This window comes from Poecilia reticulata, linkage group LG13 (genome assembly GCF_000633615.1).
Source record: "Poecilia reticulata strain Guanapo linkage group LG13, Guppy_female_1.0+MT, whole genome shotgun sequence".
Taxonomy (NCBI): domain Eukaryota; kingdom Metazoa; phylum Chordata; class Actinopteri; order Cyprinodontiformes; family Poeciliidae; genus Poecilia; species Poecilia reticulata.
In genome coordinates this window covers 33271052-33290511 of record NC_024343.1, presented here as the reverse complement: position 1 = coordinate 33290511, position 19460 = coordinate 33271052, and the positions used below count along the sequence as shown (strand labels likewise).

At 43.5% G+C, this 19460-nt stretch overlaps 1 protein-coding gene across 1 annotated transcript; it reads left to right on the top strand.

Annotated features, from left to right (window-relative positions):
• Window positions 1-527: 527 nt before the first annotated feature.
• LOC103475293 (anoctamin-7-like) lies at window positions 528-19099 on the top strand. The gene is made up of 25 exons (XM_008426811.1): window positions 528-592; window positions 1044-1129; window positions 1220-1344; window positions 5914-5965; window positions 6212-6327; window positions 6641-6748; window positions 6820-6956; window positions 7044-7101; window positions 11094-11204; window positions 11277-11442; window positions 11794-11884; window positions 12018-12114; window positions 12678-12821; window positions 12900-13037; window positions 13781-13885; window positions 14022-14124; window positions 14460-14571; window positions 14734-14788; window positions 15957-16054; window positions 17278-17426; window positions 17511-17716; window positions 17789-17934; window positions 18053-18143; window positions 18288-18407; window positions 18501-19099. The coding sequence occupies exons 3-25, from the start codon at window positions 1255-1257 to the stop codon at window positions 18633-18635; spliced, it is 2628 nt and encodes an 875-aa protein (XP_008425033.1). The 5' UTR covers window positions 528-592; window positions 1044-1129; window positions 1220-1254; the 3' UTR covers window positions 18636-19099.
• Window positions 19100-19460: the final 361 nt, after the last annotated feature.

The following is a 19460-nucleotide window of genomic DNA, read 5'->3' as shown; positions in this document are numbered from 1 at the left end:
CCAGTCAAAGTGGGAGATGAAAAGTCAAAGAGTTCAGAGGACATGGAAACGATGTAGAAAATCTTTACAGTCCTGCTTTCTTTGACTCCTGAACTGGTAAAGAAGCTGCAGCAGATTGAAGAAAAAAGCCTCTGACCTCTGACCTGAAGGCTTTGAGCTGCAGAAACATGATTAATGTTTAATGGTAAGCTGCTGTTCTTCTGCGGCGCCAGCAGGTGGCAGCATGTTGCCTCATGTGACCGGTTCATTTTAGATCCTGAACTAAATATTTCACATCACTTTAATATGTATTATGCAAAAAATAACTGCCATGATTTATAAAATAATTATTTTAAATATGGCATATTGCTCTTTTTTATTGACACATTTTTCCTCTTTTTTGTTAATATATAAAAACTACTCACTTAGCGATCTGTTCTGAAAACTGTCAGATTTTCTTCCCTGACTCTTCTAATAACGAATATCTTTTAAAAAGTGAAATTGTTAATGGCGCACATGTGGGCGGGGTTAGCGTGAAGGGGGCGGAGCTTCACGGTCTGGGTCAGCAGCTGCAGGTCCAGACAGCTGCAGAGGAGAACTGGACTGTCTGCAGGTGAGCAGCCTGAGGAAACTGATCCTTCACATCACTTTCACTCACTTTTAGTGTAAACAGGAAAATCATTTATCTTCTTGAGAGACAGCGAAACATGAAATTGATTCAGGAAATTATTCTTCTTGTATATATTTATTCTTTTATAGTGATTAACAACTTATCTTGATCACTATATACTTTTCAATGATCAAGCAGTGATACGAGTTGAGATTGAATTAATTTTTGGTTGTTTATTCAAGCCGTTCTTTTTTGTCTTTAAACTGGAATAAAGGACAATAATTTGAATTTGTTGGATTTTCTCTGATCCTCAGAATCAAAACTACAAGCGTTAATCGGTGGCTTCAATTTAAAATTAAATCTAAACAGCAACAGAACTTTTAGACGGTTTCTGGATTTAAAACCACGACCTGAGCAGTTTTTGAATAAAAACCTCTGCGTGTTTCTGCTGAAGAATCAACAGCTCCTGGAAAACGACTCCAGCACGTTGAGCTGCGCTGAATTTACTGGGGAAAGCGGAGCAAGCGCTCATTTAAGCAGGTAAGACACCTGAACAGCGCGACCGCAGACCTGAGGACGAGAGAAGGATGTGAGCTGTGAGCTACTGAGCGGGTTTGTGGGTTTCCACAGGAGGAGGAGGAGGAGGAGGAGAAAGGTGGGCGAGGATGAAGAACAGCGAGCAGAAGAGAGAGGACAGCAGCACCCTCATTGCCATGGAAACGACCTCTGAGATGAACTACGACAGTATCACCAAGGTATCGGCTTTCCTTACACCACAGAGGAGGAAATTCAAACATTCAGAAGCTGTAGTTCCTCACGGTGTCCTGCTCGAGTCCCTGCTTTTTCAGTTGGACTTTATTTTACCCTGAAGTTCTGAACTTACAGTTTTTGTCAGGCTAACACATCGTTCAGAAAAAACAGAAGAATAATGTGTCTCCGTGAAAAGCTTTGCAGAACTTCTGCTTGCCTTGGTTTTGCTCCTGAGTCCTGGTCAGTGCTCATCGATTATCCCACCGAGATGCTAAATGTTCTGCCTGATTAGAAGTTAAAGCTATTGCTGGGAGCTAATTCATAACTCAGTGTAACTCTTATTTTTACACTGAAGCCCTTGTTGCAGTAGGGAAATCTGAACATTTCCCTTCAGACACAGGAAATGTTTAAATTGTGTTCAGCTTTCGGCAGGAAGTGAACCAGTAAACCTTCTTACAAATGTGCTCATAAGTTTACATACCCTGGTGGGATTTTGGATTTTTTGACCATTTTTGAGCAAATAGAATATAATAAAAACTTAATAGGTAGTTCCTACAAGTCTAAACCATCTTAGTAGGCAAGTAGGAGGGTAGACTCAAAAACTGTTCTCGAGTAATAATTGTTGTTAGACAGGGACGACGCTAGAGCTGGTTCAAACCTTGTGGCTTGTTTATTGTTGTCATAGCAACTCCATAGCAACTGTCATAACTGTTAGCTACGGTGCCTACCAAGATGGCTGTCAACTACAAAGTTGACGTTACATGAGAGCTATGTATTGAAGAGAGAACAACTATGTCTGCTGTTGTTCAGAATGGCTGTCGGTTTGCTGAATGTCCTCTACAGACCGTACAGCTCTTCCCACCAGCTCGTCCAGAACCTCGAGTTCCTTGTCTGTGAGCTGCTTTTGTAGTTGCTTTGTTTTCCTGGAGACTCAGAAACCAGAAGCGTCAGTGCAGGACTGGATGAAAGATACTCGGGTCTGTCTGGAGCCCGGTAACTCGCTCAGCTGTTCACACTCGTTTGTGTCAACATAAATGCACGTTCTGTGGCCAAAATCACCAGGGTATGTAAACTTTTGATCCGAGTCGTTTAGGTAGTTTCTGTTGTCCCTACCATTCAAAAAGAGCGAATGTAGCTGTTTGACAATAAATGGCTCGACCCGACCACTAAGTGAAAGAAACAGTTTTGCGTTACATCCTCTTGAAAAAAGTCAAAGTTAGATAAGTTAGATAAATTAGAGAACAGTGGGCTGTCTGTGTTCACCGGGGTTCTGATTCACAGCCACCATGCATCTGCACCTGAGAGTAACTGTTTTAAACCAAAATGTGCATAAATTAAAGAAGCTCAAGGAAGTAAAGCACTTTGAACTGCCTTGTTGTTGAAAATGAAAATGTGCTAAAGATAAAATATAATTGCCTATTTTAATATTCCAAAGACTAAGAACGGATATTCTGTCAAGTGTTTTAAATCTTAAATTGCCACTATTTCGTATTAGGGCTGCACAGTGGCGCAGTTGGTAGAGCTGTTGCCTTGCAGCAAGAAGGTTCTGGGTTCGATTCCCGGTCTTTCTGCATGGAGTCTCCATKTTCTCCCTGTGCATGGTGGGTTTTCTCCAGGTACTCCGGTTTCCTCCCACAGTCCAAAAACATGACTGTCAGGTTAATTGGCCTCTCCAAATTGTCCCTAGGTGTGAGTGTGTGTGTGCATGGTTGTGTGTCTCTGTGCTGCCCTGTGACAGACTGGCGACCTGTCCAGGGTGACCCCGCCTCTCGCCCGAAACGTTGGCTGGAGATGGGCACCAGCACCCCTCCCGACCCCACTGAGGGAAAAAGGGTGCAAGAAAATGGATGGATGGATATTTCGTATTAGTATTGTCACAACTACGGCCTTCACTGTCATGTTTATATATTTCTAATGTCTATTTTTGTTATTTCTGTGATTGTCTGTCTTACTGTGTGCTGCTGGTCAGCCTTGTGAACGAGGTCTTGACCTCAATGGGTTTTTATCTGGTTAAATAAAAGTTTAATACAAACATGATAAAATAAAAGACCCATGTTGGGAAATGTAATTATTACACTAAAAGTATAACCTAGTCCAGGTTTGCAGAGTGTAAGTATTGAAGTTTTTAAACTGGACAAATTAAAGATGCTCCAGGAAGTGAAAAATTAGGTGGAATCTCACAAATTGGTGAATCGAAAGCTTATTTCAGCTCCGTATGATACAATTTGTTTGTTCTTGATGTCTCTTTCAAAAAGCTCATGTCAATGGATCTAACGTGTGTCGCTTACAAGTGCTTTACGCCAACCATGGTTCTTGATAAAGTCCTTTAAAGAATAAAGAACAAGTGGAGGGTGTGGTTGGTGGTGGTGGTGAGGATAGAACGCCGAGACCCAGGTTATGGTGAAGATGATGATGTTTAATGATGAAGAACACAGTCCTGGCTCAGGCAGCATGGCAGCAAATTAGCACGTAGCTTATACCGGTAGCAACTGACAAAGGACTGGACGTGGAAACAAACAACCTCAGGACTCAACAGTTCTACTGAGGGGAAAGCAACGTAGACGCTAACAAAGACGGTAGACAAGATTAGACAATTGACAAGGATCCGACGAGGAACACAGACAGCAGGTGAGACTAAATCCACTGGGAGGGTAATCACAGGAACGAGACGCAGCTGGGATCAATCAACGGGGAGGACAGGACAGAGACTCGCAGGGAAACAGGACTAAACACAGAAAATCTCAAAATAAACACACAGAAACACGGATCATGACAGAGGGTGACCAACCTAGAGATGCTCGTTGTTAGGCTGACAGTCGACATCCTCTAGAATGTCACCAGCCTTTCCAAAGTTTACTGAAGTGTCTGCTCTTCTCATCGGCCAGCGCCGGCCGCTCAGTTACCGGTGCCAGCCTATCGACCAGATCAGTAGCTTCGGAATGGGTATATCCTCCTGCTACAACAAAGTAGTCACCGCTGGCTGCACAGTAGTCTTAATTTTGACCATAACACCACAGCAGAGATGTTTCAAAACTTCTAGATGCATTCGTGGTCCAACACGCTTGAATCAGATGAATGGCTAATGACCAGGCCTCTGGAAAACCTGCTTACTCGCCAAAGAGGTGATTCAGCCTTTTGGTTCAGGTGTGTTAGAGCAGGGCTGCCGATTCAGTCCCTGTGAATTTCTCTTTCTCTCAGGTGTTGACTGCCAGTTAAACCCACAACGATGAACCTGATACTGACTAAAAACTCTATTGGTTTTAGTTTTATGATTTAGTCAAAGCTTGGAATATGAAGAAAGTCTGAGATGTAAATATCTAAAATGCAAACATCAAACAAATTTGAGCTCCTTGCCTCCATTTCAGCCTTTGTGTCTGTTTTTTAAAGATTCATATGATTACAGTTCATGATTAAAAGCATGATGTGACCTCAGTAAAGCAGGGTTAGCATAGCTTAGCATTAAGCTTGGAACTGGAGGAAAGCTGGTCACTCAGAGTGAAGTCAGGCTTTCTCCTTCTTACTGATGAGGAACAGTGATTCAGCAGGAAACAGGATGTCTGTGTGAGGAAATGAGATCTTTGTTTTCTTCATCAGTGACACGTCTGTCATCAGCATCATTACTAATGATAAAGAACTAAAAATCAGAATTCATGAGAACAGACCAAAATATACCACGATGAAAAGGAGTCAGATGAGATTTCGGTGCAATCAGCAGCATGCGTCATGCTTATAATGTTATCAGCTAACTATTAAGGAGGGGCAGATAAAGCCTTGAAGGGGTCAGACCACTTTAGCAAGATTTGAAGTTGACTGTTGCCTGCTTAAATCCAACTCTAGTTCATTTGCCTAGAAAGTCTTCTTTGGTTGGGGAGGTGTGAATGTATTATCAAACCCTGAAACAGACCAGAAAAAACAAAAAACGAACTCTGGTCTGCCTACAAACTTTGATCTGGGTTCGGCTGAAATGAACTCTGGTTCAGTTCGAATGCCAAGCGGACCGAAAACCGCTCCAAAAGTAGGAAGTGGCCTACACTGCAGGGCATTCTGGGTAAATACAACCAAAACAAACATGCTAGCTTAGTGGAAGGAGGAGAAATATATTGTGGTCTTTATCCAAAGACCACAAGAGGAGCTGTGATTCCGCAGTGGTTCTTGGTGCAGCGCCCCCACAGGCCAGGAGGGGAACAGGTTGGTTTGACTCAGAGCCACAGCAGCTGGAGGTGGAGCAGATGGTGAAGTTCTGGTTCCAGTAGAACCAGACTATCAGGTGGTTGTTACGTTTAGCAGCCCCTCCAGTTTTTTGCGATCCTGTGATTATGGAAAATGTATGCAAAATCACTAGGGTGTTTTTTTTTTCTCGCATTTTTGCATGATTTTGAATTTATTGTAAATTTTCCGCAAAAATTGTCAAAAATACTGGGTTTAAGAGACTGCTAACTCTCACCTCCAGGTGGCAGTATTTATTACTACAATGCTGCCTCAGACGTAACTTGATGTCAATGTGTTTATTGTTTGTGATCATTATGGCATGTAATAGAAACTCTAGTTTACAGAATATTCTTCTTGTTTTCCAGAAAGCAGCGACTCAGGACAGGAACGTGTTCAGCGACGGAAAGACTCGAATTGGTGAGATGGATTTTACTGAAGCCCTTTACCAGAATTTATGTTAGGTACCATTTAACATCTTTTCACTGGAAAAAGCTGAGATTAATTTCAGTATGAATGATTAAAATATTGTAAATCAGCTTACTGTTTAAATTCTACAGCTTTATGTTGTTAGTAAAACATTCATTTGTTCATAAAGAAGGAATTAGGGATATCTTTTTCCATCTGCATGAGTGAACTTTTGAGAGCTGTTTTTCTATTGGTCAGATTTTGTCCTGGTGTGGGAGGAGCTTCGGGGTGTTAATGAGAATGGCCCCACCCAGAGGAAGTGGAGGGAGCAGTTTCTGAGGAGACTGAAACAAGTAGGCCTGCTGGAGGAGGAGGTGAGCAAAACAAACACACCTGAGAGTGAAGTCAAACCCAAACAGAGCGACATGTGAGTGAAACGGCTGCCTCTGATTGGCTGCGATGAGAAACGTGATGCCTCAATGTAAACAGTTCAAGGAACAGAAAGGCCATAAATGTTTGTAAAGAGAGATATGCAGGTCCAAGCCCACATCATGAGCCCTCCACCACCGTGGCGGCTTTCTGTTTCCTGCTGTGCCAAACATTCACTTGTCCCTGTGTGTCCTGTAGAGTTTCTGTGGGGTTGGTGGGATCAGCATCACTCTGGTGGTTCTGTCCTGTTGTCCACAGATTGTGGTCTCCCAGGTCAAGAAGAGGATCCACTTCATCCTCCTCAGCGCCCCCTGGAATCTCCTCTGCTACTACGCCGAGGAGATCAGTCTCAGAGCGCCCCTCCAGGTAGAACCCTCCCATGCAGCTGTCACGCCTCTAGTGGACGTCCTCTGAGCGTGTCCTTCGTCCTCCTGCAGGTGGTCAACATTCCACTCACTAACTGGTCCGAAAGCTTCCTGTCCAAGCTGTCCCTCCCCAGTCCCCTGTCCCAGAGCGTCCCCAACCCACCGCAGGAATACTACACCTGTCAGTTCAGGAACAACAAGCTGGGGAGGTCTGCAGTGTCTCTGTCCTCGGTCTTCGTCCTCAGTCTGGGACCAGACTAGTTCCTGCTGCAGCATCACCTGTCCTCTGTCTGCAGGTTCCTGGGAAGTGACAACAGAGAGACGTTCTTTAAGACCACCCAGAGGCACATAGTGGTGAGTTCAGGCACTATTTGTTTCGTGGGAAAAAAAGAATCTTCTTTTACTCAGATTTGAAAAATGTAGCATTCCACCAAATTACCTTTAACACCTTCTCTAAGAAAGTGAGCAAAATGTTGAGTTTTGTATCATCATATGCAGATGATACTCAATGGAGCCTGAAGTTACCAGCAGATTACCTCACTGTCTCATTCAGACGGTATTTCAGATCAAACCGTCCACAGAATAAGTTCAGTTCAAGCTGAAGCAGCTTTGAATGCTCCTCGCCGCTCTGCGCCTTTCCGGCCTAATGCCGTTCCTGTGAGCTCCGGCACCACCAACTCGTCGCTGTTATCAACGCTCTCATGCCATTTCCACACTTTTTTACTAGGCGACGCAGTTATAGCCTTCAATTCAGTTCAGTACGAGTCCAGCAGCAAACCTTTAAAGACAGGCTGAAAACTAACTTTCCACACACGATAGTTGTTGTCACTTTCTTTTTGGTGATGTATAAATGGTGAGGATACAGATTCGATCACAGGGAAAAGCAGGACAAGTCACCCAATAATCTAAAGTTTCTTCTCTGAGTGGGCGGGGCTTAAGCGATGTCATTAATGTACCATGTCAATGTGTGCAGCAGTGCTTCCTGATGATTCTCTGGTACACATTGGATGCTGTATCAGGAAGACACAGACGTTGGGATAATCTAGGGGGCGCACTGGAGTCAAATTCCAATATAATCCGATTGGCCTCTTTAGAGGTCAACAAAGGTCATTGATATCCAGTTTGGTGCAAATCGGAGGATGCATGTGTGATTTAGAGCCAACCGTATGCAAACAGCGAGGAATTGGAATTCGTCATCCAGCCACACCCCCTTGGTTCAGCCAGCAGCCAGTGATGAGCGGATTCAGCATCGTGTCTTTTTTATGTCAGTTGGTGCAAGTATGAACCTTAATGAGTCAAAGAGTAAAAGGAAGACCTCCAGCACCAGAACAGGTGACTTCCTGTTCAAAGTGGGAGGGGCTATGGTGATGTCACCTATTGACTCATGTAATGAGTGTTGGTCTGTTACGGCACAGAGAAATTTTGATCCAGATGGGCCCTTCAGTGTGTACGTTTTTCCATGTTTAATGGTTTGATGTTGAGACTTGGCCACGCCCACTTGGCCACGCCCACATGCTCTGATGCAGCTAAAAGATTTTGATAGGTTTTGACCCTCAATGCCTCAAGACTGTGCTGAGTGATTCTAAAGTCTGCATGTGAGAAGCTGTAGGAGGAGTTCGCTCAGATACAACATGTCCAAAAGAGACAAAAGGTAAGGTGAGGTAATTTTATTTATGTAGCACATTTTCAGCAGCAAGGCAATTCAAAGTGCTTCACATGGATTAGAAGGAAATACAAACAAAATAACAAACCAAAGGAAGGAGCAAAAGAAGAAAAATAATCTAATAACGTTGATCCAAAGTAAATAAACTCCTGTTCAGGATTGCTAGATAAGTATAAGTAAGTATCCTCTGGTGACTTCCAGTTGGAAGGAAAGGAGTCTAAAAAGTAGTTGCTCAGGTAGTTTGTTTTGGATTCTAAGTTTCTTCTCATCCCGTTTCTGGGCGGCTAGATAAACATAAGTAAGCAAGTATTCCCTATCTATGCTCTAAATTTGTAAAAGTAATTAACTAAATATTCCTGTTCTGAAAGATGGTTTTGATCCAAAATGGCCGACTTTCTGTTTGATTTGGACAATGGCTCTAAGAGACTTTGTGGTTGGTTCTGACATGACACATAGTGCCAAAATTACATAATTCTATGTCAAAGCATGGTACGGGGCTGATTTATTTATTTTTTACAGATTTCCAGGGGGCACTGTGGAGGAATTAAGCCACACCCACCAAAAACTGGACCGCACTCCTGTTGGGGGTAGATTAGAATCGATCGTTTGGTTCAGCTCACCCTTGCTTTGTGAAAGTTACAGTGTTTTGTTTTGGCGCGTATGCAAAGTTCAGTGCTTAGCTTCCCCCCCTAAACCAGGGGTGTCCAAAGTGGGTCCTGGAGGGCCGGCATCCTGCATGTGTTAGTTCTCTCCCTAGTGGTTGTAACAACCTCCTCAGCAAGTCAGTGTTCTCCTTAGGCCTCTAATGAGCCATCACTTGATGCAGGTGTGTCAAACCAGGGAGAGGCTAAAACATGCAGGATGAGGGCCGTCTTTGGACACCCCTGCCCTAAACATACTCAAAAAATTGGGATTTTGATAACTTTTTATCCCCCATCCCTTAACTGCACACTGAACAAAAATGAAGCAGTTTCAATGTACAGTTTGTCCTATCTCACCATAGGGGGCGCTGTTGAGCCGCTTGGCCACGACCACCTTTGATTCTATAAAAATCCAATCAAGCAGAGGACAATTTTGGGCAAAGTTTGGTGAATTTTCAGCCAAAGCCCCAAGAAAAATGTGAAATCCTACAATAACAATACGCCTGTAGACATTTTTAAAAAATAATTTATTTTTACAGATTAAAAACAGTTCCAGCTGCCGCAACAGCTGCCAGTTGAGATCCCACTCAGACTTCCAGCAGAGCTCCAGTGAACTGGACTCTGTGAACTGGTTCCAGTCCCATCATCAGGTCCCAGGTTGCTCCTCATTCCTCCTCAGACCCAGGATGTATCCGTCAGCAGACGGATGCTGCAGAGAGCAACGCCTCCTTCTGCAAACACTTCCAGTCAAACACAAACAGAGCTGGAAATGCTGCTGGAAACCAGTTCCAGAAATTTAACCATCAACCGCAAACAGGAGCATGAATCCAGAGCAGAGAGCTGAAAATAGACATAATGTTGCTGCTGTACATAAAATCTGAGGTTTTTTTTCTGTCTGGCTCTTTATAAGCTGCTTTGTTTGCAAGAAACTAATTTTAGAGTATGAAGTGATTATAAAAGGGTGCAGTACTTCTTCAGACCTGTAGGGGGCTGCATTTGACAAAATAAGCTGAAAACACAGATGTTAGATTATGATTTTCTTTTGCATTTAACATTTAACTGTATTCTTAAACTTGGAATATTGTTATCATTTAGAAAAATTACTTAAATATGTGTATGTTATTTTTTAATAATTAAGACATTAAGGACATAAGAAGCATTTTTCCTCTCAAACGTCCTTAAACTCCGAAACATTTTGAATTTTCATTGAAAATTAATGTTTTAATTTAATTATATAATATTCTAATAATATATTTTATTTAAAAATAAATCAGTTTGTCATGTTTTCAATATGAAAACAACATGGATGAGACTGAAGCTCTGCATCTAGATGAGCAGCAAAAACATGCAGAAAACAGAGACCAGTGCCGGACAGGTGACCCGTCCAGGTGACCCGTCCAGGTGACCTGTCCAGGTGACAGGTGACCCGTCCAGGTGACCCGTCCAGGTCACAGGTGACCCGTCCAGGTGACCCGTCCAGGTCACAGGTGACCCGTCCAGGTGACCTGTCCAGGTGACCTGTCCAGGTGACCTGTCCAGGTGACCTGTCCAGGTCGGTGACCTGTCCAGGTGACCCGTCCAGGTGACCTGTCCAGGTTGGTGACCTGTCCAGGTGACCTGTCCAGGTGACCCGTCCAGGTGACCTGTCGAGGTCACAGGTGACCCGTCCAGGTGACCCCGCCTCTCGCCCAAAACGTTGCTGGAGGCACCAGCAGCCCTCCTGACCCACTACGGACAGTTAGAAAATTGTTGTAATTAGCGATTGTAATGGAAATCTGTCTTTCTAAATAAAAAATGTAAAAAAAAAGGAAAAAAAAAAAAAAGAAAATGGACGGATGCCAGGAAATTAAATAATTAAAAACTATTTTCAGTTAGTTGTGTTTTGTTTAATAAATTGAAGTAAATATCACAACACCTCATGTTTTATGAGGTGTTTTTCTCATAAAACATGAAATATTGATTAGTTCCTCAGGGGCGTGTCCTGGTGTCCCTCACCTGTCAGTTTGAGTTTCAACCTGAAAAGTCTCTCTGTGTCTCTGCAGCTGTACGAGATCCTGGCCAGAACTCCGTACGGTTGTGTGAACCGGGGCGAGGTGGGCATCGACCGGCTGATCAGTGAGGAAGTCTTCACGGCAGCGTACCCACTGCACGAGGTCTGAACCTGACGTTCCGACAGTTTAAAATGGTTTAGAGACGAACCTTTACAATGTCAGCTCTGTTTTCAGGGGAACTACAAGATGAAGGACAGCTCAGTGTCCCCCGAGTCTTTAGGACCGAGGCAGATCCTGCATAGGTACTGGTCCAAGTGGTCCTGCTGGAGACGCTACCAACCTCTGGACCACATAAGGGAGTACTTTGGGGAGAAGATAGCTTTCTACTTTGCATGGATCGGTAATTACAGTCATGATTGAAATGTCCTGATCCAATCCGGATTGTCTTTCCCTGTTTTCCTTGCTGTGATCCAGACTTTCCTGTGATCCTCTGGTCTTTCTGGCAGACTTGATGTTTCTTAGAGATTTTCAGTGGATTTCAGCAGCTTTCTGTGGGATCAGGAGTTCCTCAGGGATGTGTACAGGAGTCCCTAATGTGGCTTGTGTGCAGCGTGGCTCTCAGTAGCTTTGAACGGAAAACAAAACAGCACCACTTTATGAGATTTTGGCGTGTTTTCTCGTCAGAAGGCAGATTTAACACAGACTTCATGACTGTAACTCTACTCAGTGTTAAGTCAGTGGGTGTCTGCAGGTTTCTACACTGCCTGGCTGCTGCCTGCATCTCTGGTTGGGACTCTGATCTTCCTGTTGGGTTTTGTGCTTGTGTCCTCCGACGTCCCAGCGTAAGAACACATTCTACTCTTGTTGTTTAGGCTTTATGTTTTCGTAACAATCCCAACTGCAGTAGTGAAAACGATTCACCACCCAAACAAAAGCCTGTATCGTTTCTACAGAAGATGTTCTTTGTACCTGCAGGAAGGAGGTGTGTGAGAGCGAAGACGCTTTCATCATGTGTCCTCTCTGCAACTTCTGCTCCCCCTGGAACTATTCCAGCATCTGCTTCACCTACAAGGTACCTGTCAGCCATCTTGCTTTCCTTGAACCAGCCTCAGTCGGCCCAAGCTGGCCTAAAGATATTGTCAGAACTAAGAGTTTTCATTTCTTAACGGCGTTTTTAGTGACTTTCAACTGGTTGTCTGCTGCTGCTCAGTTGATTGGCTCTCAGGTTTGGGTTTTCAACGTTCTCCTGGGTTTCCTTAGACAAAAAAAAACTTTTTAAGCTAAATTGAATGATAAACTTAATGAATTGTTTCATAATTAGGATCTACTGAAATTGTTTATTGGATTGAATTTACCTTTTTTTGTCAGATGACACGTGTTGTGAAGAGGAGCTAAATAAAGTAACTAAACTGAAGGGCGTTGAGCTGGAGGCAGGCCTAGTTCGTCTCTTTCTTTAAGTGTCATGGTGGCCACACAATCTTTCTCAGGGTGGTAACTTTTGACTCGCCTGATTTAATGTCTCTAGCGCAGCGTTGTGCTTATGTTTTATGTTGACTCAAACTCTGTGATTTCCCAGCGTTTCCAGTGTTTTCGGTGCCACGGCTCTGCCTCAGCGTGTCCTTCGTGTCTCTGCAGGCGGGTCTCCTGTTTGACAACTGGGGGACAGTGTTTCTCAGCATCTTCATGTCTTTGTGGGCCGTCACCTTCCTGGAGTACTGGAAGAGAACTTGTTCGTATCTTTCCCACCGCTGGGACTGCGCTGACTTGGAGGACATTGAGGTCAGATGCCACGATGCCTCGCTATGAAATGGTTCCACTTTCCAGAAGCTTCTGTAAGTCCGTTCCTTCCCCGAACAGGAGCGTCCGCGTCCAGAGTTCTCGGCCATGGCGCCGATGACCATGAGGAACCCGGTCACCGGGGCTGAGGAACCTTACTTTCCTGAGAATAAACGCTTGAACAGAACTGCCACTGGATGCATGGTCATCGTCATCATGGTAAGCCTCCTGATCTTCAGCGTAATCCTAACAATAATGGTGTTGTCTTAATTAGTACGGAAAAATAATTTGCTAACTATAAAGACGATTGTTTCTCAGTCTGTCTCACATCTTCATCTCCTTCCAGTTGACGACTGAGCTGAAACTCAGTCCTGTTTCAGTTTCATCATCTGATTTTCCTAAATATTGCTCCCTTAAAGTTACGTAAATTGGATGTCTATTGTTGAAAACATGCAATGTGACAAATTTAATCCAAGTCATGAAAATGGATAACAATTTTAGAAAAATAGTTGGTTTAAAAAGCTCAAAAATAACGGACATCTTGAAATTCAAGTGGCCAATGGGAAATGGGAAAAACCTACAATCTGAGGAGAGAGCATGCAAACATTTATGCTAGGATGTAGAGTTTTACAGTAAGATACTGCACCGTAGTACCAAACTATTAGCACTAATATTATACAGCCCAGAAATGGAATCAGAATCAGAATAACTACGAACTCAGAATCCAGAAATACTCAACAGGAACATCACGGCTTAGCTTTATATTACTTTTAACCCAGAAAACATTTTGCTCTCTTTCATCTTTTTGTCTTTCCTTTGGTTCGTTATTTTGTTTGTATTTCCTTTTAATTAATGTAAAACACTTTGAATTGCCTTGTTGCTGAAAATGTGCTATATAAATAAAATTACCTGACCAAATGAAGGTGAGAATAAGAGGCTGAACTTGACTTCCCTGTGTGCAGGTTGCAGTGGTGCTGATGTTCCTCATTGCCATTATTTTGTACCGTACCATCATCAGCGTCGTCATCTACAAGTCAAGTAGAACTGACAGTATCTTCGGCTTGTCTGTGAGTCCAATAACTTCAGATGTTTTCACAATATATACAGAAAGTGCAGATTCCCGAGTACGCTGCCCTGAGGGACACCTTATGTTCTGATCCTGTCAAGAACTCTGAATGAGCTTTACCTGGTTTCTGCTCTCAGGCTGTGATGATAGCCAGCATTTCAGGTTCAGTATTGAACCTGCTTGTTATCCTCATGCTGTCCAAGGTTTACACCTCGCTGGCCGACATCCTCACACGCTGGGGTGAGTCTCTGTTCTCGAAAGTAGAGTCTGACAAATGGGTTTTGTTGCACCTTTATCTACTGACAGTTTAAAGAATGCACCAACAACAGAAAGAGAGTAAAACCAAGTTTAATTTAAAGTTTTCAATGCTCAAATAAAATCAACATTCTACTGAGCCAAAGTAAAAAAAAGCTGTGAATATCTTAGTCGTTCCTTTCTGCTTAAACAGGATTTCCTGATTAAAGTGGCTGATATGATAACATAGGTTTTTCAAAGTGAGCAGTGACCAGGTGTTCATGTGGTGGAAACCTCTCCGTCTTCACCATCTTCATGCCTGTGTGTTTGTTGCTATTCAGAAATGCATCGCACTCAAACCAAATATGAAGACATGTTCATCCTCAAAGTTTTCATATTCCAGTTTGTGAACTTCTACTCAACTCCAGTCTACATCGCCTTCTTCAAAGGCAGGTGAGAGCTGCTCCAGCAAGTCACGACGGACTCCAAGCTGCTTCAGTGTAGCGTTTTTATCAAGTATTTGAGTGGTTCTGCTTCTAATCATAGAGTTGTTTGACTCTCTCCAAAGACTTAGCCTGTGTTTGTGCTAACTAGCTTGTTTGTGGGTCTCTTCAGGTTCGTCGGTTACCCTGGAATGTACCACACTCTGTTTGGCATTCGCAATGAAGCTGTGAGTTTGTTTTTGCTCATGTTTGAAAGAAAGACAAATATTTCCTTAATCAGAAAATTATTTTTTCAAGGTGCTGCCTTATATAGAGAAAGTCTTCAAGCATCCTGAGGTTCTTGAGGATAGATGGATCAGAACTTCATCTGATTAAAAGACCTCCTGTGGAGGCTTAACTTGGAGGCTTTCCGGGCTCATCCCACTGGGTTCAGACTCTCAGGCTGATCCAGAACTTTCTGAAGGGCCTATGAATGCGTATGCCTTATTTCCACTGACGTTACAGCATGGGTCAATGCAGTTTACTATTTTATGGTCCAGCCCGTCTAGAAAAGCATTTCCAGCGTCAGTTGGACTCTTACTGAGGATGCGGGGTTAAACCCAAATCCATAAAGTTGCGTCATACGAGTGCGATGATGGATGTGATGTTTGACGTCTTTCTGTCCCCCAATCAATAGACGATGTTGTGTTGTGTTGTGTTGCGTGACGCCAGTAGATTCTCAAAACTGGACGGTACCATTGTCCTTAGGACCTACAACAGAAATGGGTCAGGAGTATTGCAGCATGGGCCAATGGAAACAGAGCCGTACCACTCAGGAGATCCTCTGACTGAGCTTCATTCACACTGCAGCAGGAAGTGACCCAATTAATTATTTTTTTATTTTTTTGCCTTAATGCGTCCTGTATCTGACCTTTTTATGAGATCCGATGCATCTACAGTCTTTTCAAATGTGACCTGAATCCTAACGGCCAGGTCCCCAACGTCAATGATTCTCCATAAACGTCACTATTCTGTGTCCTGATAAGCAAGTGGTAAGAAAAACAACCATGGTGGACAATAATGAGGATTAAGTTGTTAATGTGCTGCTCCGTTGGACAGCAACTTCAAAATTCGTAAGATATGCTCCGCCGTTAGCCTCCATGTTTACTTGTGCAGATCCTGACCACTACTTTTTTATGGCAAAACACTCTACGTCTGATGTTATTCCGCCCTCTACTGTGCATGTGAGACACTTCCAGATCTGCAGTGTGAATGTAGCGTAAGTGAAGTCTGGGTTTGCCTCCTGGACATTTCAACCTGCTGATGTTGCACCGTAACTCATAGCTCCAACAGTTAGATTTCTTCCAGAGGCCGTTAATATAGATGGAGAAGATGATGTTCGTGTCTCTGTTCCAGTGTGGAGCCGGCGGGTGTCTCATTGACCTGGCTCAGGAGCTGCTGGTCATCATGGTGGGGAAACAGATCATCAACAACATCGAGGAGTTCGTCACCCCGTAAGTGACACACACAGCCACACAAACAACACACCATCAATAAAAATGTAATAAGTCCTCTGCTGGTCGTAACTGACGGAGGAATTTAAACAAGCATTCCAGGTCCTGGAAGAGCCCAAAAAATAAATCCAGATTTAGCTTATTTAGCAGTGACACAGAGGATCTTCAACAGCTTGTAAGTGAGAAGTGAGGTTAAAGCTTTTGTGCAGTGAGAAATACTGGTGCCAAAATTAAAACCAGTTTAAAAAAAGTAGAGTAACTCCAAATCCAGCTTGAGGTGTTGTCTTGATGTGGTGACATCTTTTATCTTCCTCTGGCAGGCGGGCTTGAGCCCAAATGCCTAACTGGGTATCATACTAGTGTGATGACAAATGTGACACATTAATATTTCTCTTGATTGTTGCTAGCAGTGACATTTTTCTTTCTCCCAGTCAGTGGACTTTGTTGTGTCGCCCGAACTGCACCATCGTCCTCTGGACCTTCAACTGAAGGGGGCCCAGGAGTGGTGCAGTGCGGGTCTCAATTTTAACATAGAAACAGGCAAAACAGCATTGCAAACTACACCGACCCATGCGATACCACCCATTGGAAACGAGGCATGATGGTATTTCACCTGCAGAATAATGACGAGGGAAACTGAGGGAAATATTATCCATTGCTAAGGAGGCCAAGTGCTGCACATTGGGGAACATCTTAAATGAAATTTTAAAAGTTCAGAGCTTTTCTTTTCTGACAGAAACTCAGCAACCCAGAACTAACATCCACCTGCATCAATGAGGCTAAACAGCAGATGCAGGCACAGAGGTCCCTCAGTGGGAAGGATTACAAACTTGGATCTGATTTGGGCAGGCATTGCCTTGCCTGCTGGTGGGTGGTGGGCCAGAGGGGCCGGAGGTGCCGCATAGCAAACTGTGGCTACAATGCAGTAGCTTATCACAATCAGCTTGTGAATGACTGAATATACTGTGAAGCTTCAAGGTCCTCTGGATTTGATAAAGCACAATACAAGTAAAAGAGATGTACCAATATTACCCTTTTTCAAGACGATTTGGAAATTTTCTAAACCCTACTTACTCCACTAGTGGAGAAATTTGAAGAGTATTGATTTGATAACTTCACAAAGGCTTTATGTAAATCATGTTCCAAAAGAGTTTCTCAAGTCTGACAGCAGCTTTCAGACTAGACTGAAAGACGCATTAAGCAGAAGACTCTTGTTCTGGCAGGAAGGTTAAGGCGTGGTGGCAGAGAAACAAACTGCAACCTCTCCTGAAGGCAGGGCAGGGGACTCAGACGATGATGAACGTTTCCCCCTGGGAGGCAGATTACGAGCTGCTGGTCTGTGAGGGACTCTTCGGTGAATATCTGGAGATGGGTAACCAAAGCCTCTGTTTGCTCCAAAATCAAAGAGCCTCCATGACTGTGGGTTGTTTCTGAAATCTAGYGCTGCTCTTCTCAGTGCTTCAGTTTGGTTTCATCACCATCTTTGTGGCGGCGTKTCCTCTCGCTCCTCTCTTCGCTCTCATGAACAACTGGGTGGAAATCCGTTTGGACGCTCAGAAGTATGTGAAGGAATTTCGCCGCCCGGTGGTGGAGCGAGCTCAGGRCATCGGCATCTGGTTTCASATCCTGCRGTTCATCTCACACRTGGCCGTCATCAGCAACGTGAGTCTCCGGTCCTGATGTGGAGCAGCTTTCCTGAGAGAGAGAAAAGACTTTCCCAAAATCTGTTTCCAGGCTTTTCTCATTGCCTTCACCTCGTCCTTTGTGCCTCGGCTGTACTACCGTTACACCAGAGATAGCACCCTGAGAGGCTTCGTTAACTTCACCCTGGCAACGGCCTCACAGAGCTACATGCATCAGCACCACAACATCTCTTGCAGGTAATGGCATGAGGTTCATTTTGAGAGAAAAACAATCCTCATCCATGCATTCAACACTGTTTTCCTCCCAATGGTTGCAGGTTTCAATCTTGATGTCGGTTTTTATTGTCTTCTGCAGGTATCGAGGTATGAGGGACGAGAAAGGTGAATACCTGCCAGAGTTCTATAAACTCCTCGTTATACGACTTAGCTTTGTCATCATCTTTGAGGTCAGTGTTTCTCATAAGCCATTCATTTCATGGACCTTCACTCATGAAGCTTTGAGTAGAGAGAGACATCCGTGAGATGTGAGTGAAAGAAGATGTTGCATGTCTGGGTTTGATGATGTGTGTTTCACCATCTTTGTACCTCAGCATGTGGTCTTTTTCATCCACCGACTAATCGACTTGGTAGTTCCTGACATCCCTGAAGACGTGGAGCTTAAGATGAAGAGGGAGCACTACATGGCTAAACAGGCGCTGGCTGAGAATAAGGTCCAACATGTATTGTTTGAGCTTTATTTCCTTTAAGTTGAACTGTGTGTTTGGCAGGAATACGTTTAGACACCGTTTGTTGTGTGCCTCTAGGCTTTGGGGAGAACCTCTGTTCCAAATGATAAGGACGCCATGTCAGGTGACTTGCATCGTCGTGGATCCAGAGCAGTAATTCTATTGAATGACCGCCGACCAAATCTGAAGAAGGTCCCAAAAACTCATATCTGAAGCCCGACTGCATCAGAACTGGAGGCTATGAGACCAGTTCATGTGGAGGTTTTACAGCCTGCAGAACGAGGTTTTCTTCATGGATCTTCTGGATGTTTACTGGATTTATATAAAATAATCCGGCTTTCCAACTTGTCATAGAACAGTGTGCCGGTGGAGAAGTTGTATCTTCCTACCTTTACCTTCTGAAACCGGAGTCAAAGACCTGTGAGACTTCTGAGTCACTCTCCTCAGAACCTGGACCGACCCAGAGCTGAAAGCTTCTCAGGAACTTCCTCAAACAGAGGCTTGAAGTAGAACCACTGAAAATGGAAATGATCCAAGTCGCTGCTGTTAGAGAGAACTAATGCCTGCTCCTTAACTAGCTTTCGTTGAGTAATTAAGCAAATGTTTGTGATATTTTATAATATTTTGGAAATAATTTTGGAGATGCTTCTGTTATTGCATTAAACTACTGATATTGACATTGTTTTTCTCATATTTTCTCCTCATTTTGCAGTTATAGGGTCATTGACCTATAAATAAAAACTCTAGAGTCAATGAAAGTCTTTGGATGGTGATCCTGTAGTTCAGCTGATGCTCTGGAAGTCGGTATATTACTGGACAGGACTTTGCATATTAGTAATGGCGCCTGATGACGATCCTCAGGCGCCATTACTAGGCATTGAGTAATGTCCACAATGCAGTATAAGTAGGATTCTGTCACAAAAATTGTTGTAGCGCCCTACATTCTTATCTGATTTCTATAAAATATGGCTTAAATTAAAGCTGAGGACATTTCCAATTTTTTGATAAAAAATATATTTTCTACCTCTATATAAATCG